We start from the raw sequence: 9,966 nt of genomic DNA, 5'->3' as shown, positions 1-9,966 counted from the left end.
TTTTGGCCCCTAATTCCTAAACTGTTGGGACCTAAACTCCCAAAATCGATACCAACCTTCCTTTTGTGGTCATAAACATTGTGTTTAAATTTCATTGATTTCTATTTACTTAAACTAAAGTTATGGTGCGAAAACCAAGAAAAATGCTTATTTGGGTCCCTTTTTGGCCCCTAATTCCTAAACTGTTGGGACCTAAACTCCCAAAATCGATACCAACCTTCCTTTTGTGGTCATAAACATTGTGTTTAAATTTCATTGATTTCTATTTACTTAAACTAAAGTTATTGTGCGAAAACCAAGAATAATGCTTATTTGGGCCCTTTTTTGGCCCCCAATTCCTAAACTGTTGGACCCAAAACTCCCAAAATCAATCCCAACCTTTCTTTTTTGGTCATAAACCTTGTGTCAAAATTTCATAGATTTCTATTAACTTAAACTAAAGTTATAGTGCGAAAACCAAGAAAATGCTTATTTGGGCCCTTTTTGGCCCCTAATTCCTAAAATGTTGGGACCAAAACTCCCAAAATCAATCCCAACCTTCCTTTTGTGGTCATAAACCTTGTGTTAAAATTTCATAGATTTCTATTCACTTTTACTAAAGTTAGAGTGCGAAAACTAAAAGTATTCGGACGACGACGACGACGACGACGACGACGACGACGACGCCAACGTGATAGCAATATACGACGAAAAATTTTTCAAATTTTGCGGTCGTATAAAAACTTAATCACCCAATTACATAAGAAAATGGTGGGTAAAAACCCCAATTTGTGAATTCTTATCTGGAGCTCTGGGAAGGTTAATTTATGGTATGGATTTTGATTATTGTTCATTGCTGTACAGTGACCAGTAAATAATTAATCTTCATCATGTTTTTTTTTAATTGACAGTTCACACATTGAGAATCATACCACATCTCCTTATATCTGTATCCTAGTTCTTAAAAAATACTTTACATTTACAATAAAATTATCAAATTGATACATGTTTGAAAACTCTTTCCAATAATGCAAAAAGATTAATTTATAGATTTGGCGAGCTTATTTTAATGTCCAGTGGCAAATACTTTATGTATATTAAAGACGAAAACAACTTTTGAACATGTTAAAAATACATTTCATAATATAAGGTATGTGATGCAAATGCTTGAACTATTTGAGCTTCTCACATATCATGCCTGTGCAGCAGAAGCAGAGGAGACAGGTAAGGATTCCTTGATGCATATATACTTGACATCAGAAAGACAGAAAAATAAACAACAGTAAACATTTACAATTACACTTGAGAAGTTTTAAATAGATAAAATTAAACTATTTAAATTAACTGCAATGCTTCATATGAACTTACTTTGATACCAGTTCTTTTTGCAGGATATCCACGCTTACATGTACATGTACACCAGTGATTCTAATGCTGCACTTTCTTTTCATTTGGAAACAAGCTAAAATTGTCAATTTTAATTTAATCAAGATGTCCAGACAAAAACTAGATGTAATAAGAACTGATGCACACTAATTTATACTTTTACTTTTGAGTGAATGGAAACAATATATAAACAAACAGGACCCAGTTGTTCATCACTTGGTTACATTTAACCCTCTGTTAAATATAACCCAGGGTTAAATCATTTAACCGACGGTTGCATAACCAAGGGTTAAAATTTTGTTGTACAACATGATTTTAACCCTTGGTTATGTAACCGTCGGTTAAATTTTTTTTAACCAAGGGTTATATTTAACTGAGGATTTATATTCCCACAATGCATTATTCTTATGTATTATTTCCTGGCACCAAGAAATCAATATTGCTGAATCAGTCACCTCAGACAAAAAAAGACCAAAAAAAACCTAACTTCAGCAAGGATGAGGAATTGAAAGTTCAAAATTTGGTTGAAATACACTATGATATAATAAATTCCAAACAAACAAACACCATAACAAACAAAAAAAAAAGCACAAATTTGGCAAACCATTGCTCAGCAGACAAGTGCCTTGGAAGTTGCAATCAGAACTGCCAAAAAGGTAAAAGACAAATGGACTAACTGCAAAGAGAGTATTTTCAGACAATAGGAGAGAGTCTGTTAAGACTGGGGGAGGCCCAAAGCCAAAGGAAGTGAGCATTGCTATTTCAAACATCATTGACCTCTGCAAAGATAGCGCCTCTTTCAAAGGCATTGGAAGTGGTGTAGAGACAGATATATCGAGTATGTTTGACTACAAAATATGCACAGTTTTTTATTCTGATTAAATATTTCTATTCTATCAAACAAATAAAGCAAAATCCCCAACAAAACACTCGTCGTCTGTTTGTTTACATTTTTAACGGTAAACGACCTTCACCTCTCAAATATGCGAGCGTAATTATGCCGATTTGGGTAAATCGCTTCATTCATTGTGTTATCAATTTAAGTCAACATCAATCGTTTTTCATGTTGTTTCTCTATCACTTCTAACCACGACTTACATTTTGACAAATTCTGTCAGCTCTGTCATCGTAAAAAACGCACTTGCTTTGAGCATGCCATATAATTTACACACCACCATCGTGTACAGGTGCTTGTTTCGTTTTCATATAATCTCTGATTTTCTTGAATATTTGATAAAAAAATAACAAAAACTTTCTGGTTGAACATCTGTCTTACGAATATGAATGATATGATTTCAACAATGTGGATTTATATCATAACATAAACTCCTTATTTTTAATTAAATTCATTTAGAGATTTATGGTGAGGTTCATTAAGGAGTTTTCTACAAATTACTAATTTACTACTATAATATTAATTCCGTTTTAAATTTGAATTAAAACAATTGTCCTGATTGTTGCACCGTAAAGCATTCCTTTTTTCTTTATTTGTTTATAATATTTTGGTACTGATTTGCAATCTTTGATTTAACATGTCTGGTAAACTGTGTCACTATACAATTTTCTAAGGGTCTCAATGGGATTTACAGACCAATTTCAAAATAGGTTAAATATTTGCATTGCATTAAACTTTTTTAATTGAAATAATATTTGTCAATTAAAATTGAGTATAAGCTAAATTTTAAACAATTTATTATTCTGTTATTCATGAATACCCTTTGCATAAGCATTCACATCAACCAGTTTTAAATTCACTAAATCTGACCAAGGATTTGTATAGTACTTACTATACAAATCCTTGATCATGATGATGTTGATCTGACTAAATATATCTTCTTCTCAGATCTTATTCAAATTTGTTTAATATTTGTTTTGTTTTAATTTGTTGAGTACAGTAGACTTAAAATCACAATATTTTTCATAATTATGTAATCATTTAATTTGTATAAATTAAAATCATCATTTGATCATTCATCTTGAATTACATTTTTGAATGGTTTAATCAAAAACTTTGTGTGATCCTTTATAGAACACCTTACTCAATTTTGTGACTGAAACCTGAAGGAGTCATATTCTTTTAAGTTAAAATATCAAGTCCTGGCAATCATTGAATGCCCTAATGACTTATTCAGTCCTTATAAAAATCAATGACAGTTTTCAACACTAAATATGAAAATCGGTGCATTGATCGTCAAAAAAGGGGGTCCTTACCCGGAATAAGTAGGGGAGTTTATCATGTTCCCATCCTAGTGCATAGATTGTCCAAAAAAGGTGGTTCCAATTATATGGTCTCATTCAAGTGTATTGATAGTCCAACAAAGGAGGGTCCCAACCCAGGATAAGGGTTAAGGAGTGGCGTTCCAACTATATGTCCTCATTCAAGTGCATAGATCGTCCAAATAGGAGAGGTTCCAAATATATGTCCCAATTCAAGGGCAGAAATCGCCCAAAAATGGGGGTTCCAACTATATGTCTCATTTAAAATGCATTGATCGTCAAAAAAGGGGGACAACTTCAATTTTGGCTCTGTGTGTGTGTATGTGAGGGAGGGATGTCTGTGATTTTTAAAACAATTCCAATCTAATAAAAAGAATTAGAAACGATTTTCGTGCGGGGACATCAATTTGATTTCTTTGGGAGCTCCCCTTAATGGTACGATCTTGTGGGTGCTTAATTACATTTCTATTTATTATAAAATCGTTTCAACTGTAAGGCTTAGGTTTCCCAGGCATATGCAGGCTAATATACAAAAATATTTGCTTGAGGTAAAGAAATTAAATCACTCCTTGAAAAAGCAAAAGACATGAGTGTAGAAATTCACCAATTTCTACAGAATTACAGTCCAAATATAGCATTGCCAAAAGTAGGAGACAGTATCTTAAACAATTATGTAGACACCACAAAAGGCATCACAGAAGAGGAAAGAGATGCATTGACTTCTTTTTTGTCTACATACCAGGAAATAAATTTTCAGTAATAGATGTCCCAACAATGGTGCATGATACAATTTCATTTATTGTGCATCACTCAGACAAAAAAGGTACAACACTAGAATTGTAGACTAGTTAAAGTCCACGAAATTAACCAATATACCTGATACCAATCGTTCATCATTTCTTCCACCTGAATCACATTCCGCTTCATTGACAAATAAGGAACGGTACATTATTTTAGCGTGTCAATTTTAAATGAAACGTCCTTGTTTAATACGTGTACTTAAAATATAAATGTAGATGTCCAACAAAATAATAACATATTCCAGCGAACCATGGAAATAAGGTTCGTCAGTTGAAATGAGTCTATGCTGGAGTGGATGTCATTCGTCGCTGTATGCTCTGGTTGGGTTTAGATTTCATTGGCAATTATAACCCTTGTTTTTTTATATATTTTTGACATTATGCGAAAAGTATATATATAAAAAAAAACCCAAGACAGACACCAAACAAAAAACAAAAGCAATAAGAGACAATTGTTTGGCACCGTATGCAGTATGCTATTGATATCATATTAGTATATCTAGTTAATTATCACTTAAAACAAGGATTGACAATTTTGGTTACATTCAATGTCTTTTTTATAGATGAAGATCCAGTTGAAAAAATAACAGAATATGATTCAGATTCAGACGATTATGAACCCGCCTTGGACTTGTCATTTGCACAATCACCACAAGATCAGGGAACACAGAGTTTAAATACGACGTTTTAGAGTCACTATCTATTACATCTGCATCCCTGATATCTATTTCCCGTTCATCATGTCCTCATTCTGCTGTATCCAAGACATCTGCATTATTCCAGACACCAGGTCCATCCGGTATTAGCATTGCAAGGTAAATGATTGTAAATTATTTATAAATCAAATAATGAGAAGTACCCCTTTAGAGTGTGCTGTCCATCCGTTTATGGTAGCTTCAAATGTATGAATACTTACAATCATTCAATATTGAACAAAGTAAACGTGCTTTTATATTTCATTACATATTTTTTCTATATTTTAACTTTGGTTATTGAAAAAAACAATAAGACACCACTGGAAAATACAAAAAAAGACTGTTATCAAATAAAAACAGACAAAATTATGTAAAAATTCAATCAAGTATATTTTCCTTCCTAGCATATTTACAGAAACATCGACAACTGATTGTGTCAAAGGCATTATCTTGAATGATAACAAAATAGTATTCTCAAAATTGAAGTGAAAAGCCTAAATGACATAAAACTGAAGTATTAAACATACATTGAGTAAAACAGTAAACATGTGAAAATGCTTACATATAAAAAAGTTATCAAACACCAAAATTACCAATAATGATTCATGGGAAAGTGAGGTAAAATTTATATTTGACTATTTTGTAACAGGAAAGGAGGCAACAAACAACCGACGAAAAGACGGAAAACGCAGGAAGATGTTTTTGATATGCAGTGTAAAATGTATGAGAAGGAATTGGTAAAGCAAGACAAAGAAATTGAAAGATAAGACTTGCAAATTGATTTATTGAAATATATGAAACGGAATCCATCTATTCCGGTTTCACCATCTGTTAATCAGTTGCTTCTAGGAAGCTTGCTGAATATATAAGCTGCTGTTAAAAAAAGACTGTGATTTGATTGTTCTAAATTGTTATACTATTTTAATATATTCACATTTAAATTTTGTGAGAAATGTCTGCATTTAAGAAGAAACATTTTCTGCAATGCATCACCAACAGTTAAAGTAAATTTTTACTGATTTACAATCAAAACTTTTAAAATTATACTGTATATTATTCAATCATCACAATATCAATTTGTCAAAAATGATAAAAAAAAAAATGCAGTCTTAAAATTTTTACAACATTTGTGGTTGTTGATCGTGTAAATGTCCATCAGTAGAACGCATTCATGAATATTTCAATAAGAGAAAATATTTTATTTTCAAGTACACTAAATGACTGTTTCATTGACCAGAAAAAGTCTGTTGGATGTTAAATGTATATTAAATATGCTTATTAAGTTTTATAATTTCTTTTTGAATTCATTTTGAATGAAATATAAAGTTGTCAAATATATGGGTCAAAAGAATGATCTTGCGATGTAGTCCCTGACACTTTTTCCATCTTGAGGTCCATTGTATGCATTCACTGGAACAGGTGGTGGATTGTTGCATGGTGTCTCATCAAGTGGATCTTTCCTCAAAACAGCTATATTGTGAAGTACAGCACATGCACCTATTACGCGACACACCTTATCTGGCTTCATTCTGATCTACAAAATAATAGAAGAAAATAGTGTTTAGTGTTACATGATTTTTAAATTTGAGTAAGTTTCGACCTCTCCATCATCTGACATAGTTCAAAAAAAGGCTTTTTATATATAGTATAGTTTAACATGTGACTATCCCAGAACGAATAAAATTAGTTAGAAAATACGGATATATGCTATTCATTGCGCCTTGTGTATAAAGACAAGGTGAGTGCAGATTTATAAAAAATGTTTGTATGATGGTTGTTCGCTTTAAGTTCAATGGCGAATATTTCATGTATGTTCAGAACGAAAAAAGTTTACAATTCCTACAATAGGTAGGCCATGTAATTTCTTTTTATTAATATGAATAAGTAGATGACATAAGAGTGTGAACGCTAAACCCAAGATACAATGTATAGTTAAAGTAAGCAATTCTAGGTTAAGCATACGTCCTTCAACATTGAGTCTTGACTCACACCGAATTATCAAGCAACAAAAGTCCCCTCCCCCCAAAGACCAGTTTCGGGGCTTTTTATAGCTGAGTATGGAATATTGGCTTTATTCATTGTTGAAGGCAGTATGTTAGCCTGTGGCTGTTAGTTTATATACAGAACAAGAAACATCATTCATAATAACATTCATTCAATACCAATACACTGACACCAAAGGACATGTGTTGCACATTGCATTTTAAAATGAAAAACTAGAAGACAGAATACAATACCTCTGAGTGAAGAACATGAAATCTCCCTTTCCAGACTCCAAAGGTTCTCTCGATAAGAGATCTTGTTGAGACATGACTACCATTAAATCTTTCTTGGTGTGGTTCCTGTGGGTTGTTGTAAGGGGTCAATAAGAATGGACGACACATGTAACCGCTGTCACCAAGCAGAACACCATCTACAAGGCCTTTGTGGTTATCCTCAAGGTGTTTGCAGATTGATGAAGTCTTAAAAATATGAGAATCGTGAACTGATCCAGGCCAATCTGCAGTGATCTGAGTAAACTTTCCTACAAAACGGAAATAAGTATCATTATTATTATTATCATCCATTAAAAACATGCACTACTAATTTCCCCTTCATTTTATTGGCCTTTTCAGTATACATTTGTTCAATGCAGTCGATAAAGTTGGAATAAGGAACATGTGCACAGTGCGACATTAATAGATAATATTTATTTTCAAATAGACATTAACATTGAACGTTTTCCAGGGTAATGTAATAAATACAATCATAGAAACTAAGACACATCAATACGAGACTCGAAAATGATACAATAAGAAAGGGTTTACAGCCTCATACCTGAACAGGCGCGGATCCAGAGGGGGGGGGGGGGGGGTTCCGGGGGCTGGAACCCCCCTTTTTTTTGGACGATCAATGCATTTAATTGGAACCCCCCCCCTTTGTCCTGGGTTAGGAACCCCCCCCTTTTTAAAATGGCTGGATCCGCCCCTGCTGAAAAAAACATAAATAAATAAAAACGAAAAGGTTTTGTGTGTATATCATATAGCAATTATTTGTTTGTATGATTAAGTTAACACTAGTTTCACGTATGTTTGAAATAAAAATTAAAGTAAAAAAAATCCACTCATATTGAACATTGAACATGTGCATCTCTACTAGAACCCCCCCTCCCCCCCCCTCCCCCCCCCTGGATTCGCCACTGCAGAACATAACCACATATACAATACCTTTGATTATGTATTACGTCAAACTATGAATTGACGTTTTCTTTCCAGTAGTTTCCTTTTTACATTACATTTAGTCTAGTGATGTCGTCTTGAAAGGCTAATTTATTATTTTTCTGTTACGCCTAGTCTGAAAGGCGTAACAAAAAACATAATAGCCTTTCAAGACGTCATAATTATTTGGAATACATTACATTCTATGAATGTGGGTTTTTTTTTTAAATTATTTCGCTATTCTTAAACAATATTCAAAACAGACAAAGTGTTTTCCTAATGACCCCCCTCCCCCCTCCCCCTAAATAAATATCAAAATAATCTCTCCCCTAAAATGGAGCGTAAAACAAATTAAAAAAATGAACATCTTTTCACCATACATCTATTCACCATACCAAAAAGTGACTGATGATCAACATACGATTTAATGCTGAGCTAAACTTAATCTGTGATGATGATTTTCTTCCGGGTTTCGAGTTTCTATTTTTAGACATAAACGCGGTCATGTTAGAGAGCACCCTTTTTCTTCTTTGTAAGTTTACGTTACAGGTTACGATCAAAGGTACAAGATGATATTTTCTTTGGTGTAATCTATAACAGCATGCGCACTACATTTTTCTTGTTTTTGACAATTCCATACTTTTAATATATTTAGTACAAAAGTTATAATTTTTTAAGTGCTTGGTCTTTATGGTAAACTCTGAAAGAAGCTTTACGTCATTCCTTTAAATCCTAATGTCTAGCCAAGCCGAACAGTAAAACAATTAAAACACTATAGGGGAGGGGGGGGTGGGAGGGGTCCTGATCCCGATAGCTGGGCTTAAAAACATGAAATCCCGAGGTCCGAAATTTAAATAAACCTTAAACAAATTAAAGTACTTTGACAGGCTTACCTTCATGATTACATACGGCTTGAACATTGATACTGGCAAAGTTCTTTCTGTTGACGAAAGCAGGTTCATCTTCGGTTGGCCTCTGGATTCGTACATGGGTACAGTCAATGCATCCTACGACATGTGGGAAATTAGCTTGTTCATGAAAACCTAACTTGACCTCATCAATGTCAGCTTTACTGGTTGGAAAAGATATAAAATCCTTTTTTTCTGGCTAGTATGGCATTTGTAACATCATCCACGGCTCTGCATACTGTTGACTTGTCATACCCCAAGGTATCACCAATCACTTGAAGAAATGCCCCGCTTGCATAAAATCTTAGGGCAATAGACAACTGCTCCTCTACTGTCAGTGCGGTCTTTTTCATAGTTCCTCGTTGCAGGTTTTTTCCAAGTAGATCCACTAAAAAATCACAGGTCTCCCTCCCAAATCTATATCTCTCTCTCATTTCTCTTTCTGTTAAGTTTGTGAGATTATTTCCTCCCCGAAATACTCGCGGTTTTCTTACTTTAACATTTGGAATATTAAAAACAGGTGCTGCCATTTTAAAACTTTTAACTCTAGGTTAAATATTTAACCCAGCCCCTAAAGGTGGGTTTAATATATCCGGTTTAACTAATGCTTTAACAGAGGGTTAAATTTAACCACAGGATGAAAAACAGAAAATAACCAAGGGTTATGATGTTTAACCCTTGGTTAAAATTTAACCGAGAGTTGAACAACTGGGTCCAGAAAGAAGAACAGTGAAAATTATAAATATATGTATATTATGAACTTCTCAAATAAAATTAACTATTC

The 9,966-nt window shown here is 33.4% G+C and overlaps 1 protein-coding gene across 1 annotated transcript; it reads right to left on the bottom strand.

Annotated features, from left to right (window-relative positions):
• Positions 1 to 6,419: 6,419 nt before the first annotated feature.
• LOC139483498 (putative nuclease HARBI1) lies at positions 6,420 to 9,712 on the bottom strand. The gene is made up of 4 exons (XM_071267519.1): positions 9,438 to 9,712; positions 9,168 to 9,346; positions 7,315 to 7,601; positions 6,420 to 6,611 (listed from the first exon to the last, which is right to left on the bottom strand). The coding sequence occupies exons 1-4, from the start codon at positions 9,710 to 9,712 to the stop codon at positions 6,420 to 6,422; spliced, it is 933 nt and encodes a 310-aa protein (XP_071123620.1).
• Between the last annotated feature and the right edge of the window lie 254 nt (positions 9,713 to 9,966).

Source organism: Mytilus edulis, chromosome 7, assembly GCF_963676685.1.
Source record: "Mytilus edulis chromosome 7, xbMytEdul2.2, whole genome shotgun sequence".
Taxonomy (NCBI): domain Eukaryota; kingdom Metazoa; phylum Mollusca; class Bivalvia; order Mytilida; family Mytilidae; genus Mytilus; species Mytilus edulis.
The sequence above is the reverse complement of the archived record's forward strand: the minus strand, read 5'-3'. Positions and strand labels throughout refer to the sequence as shown.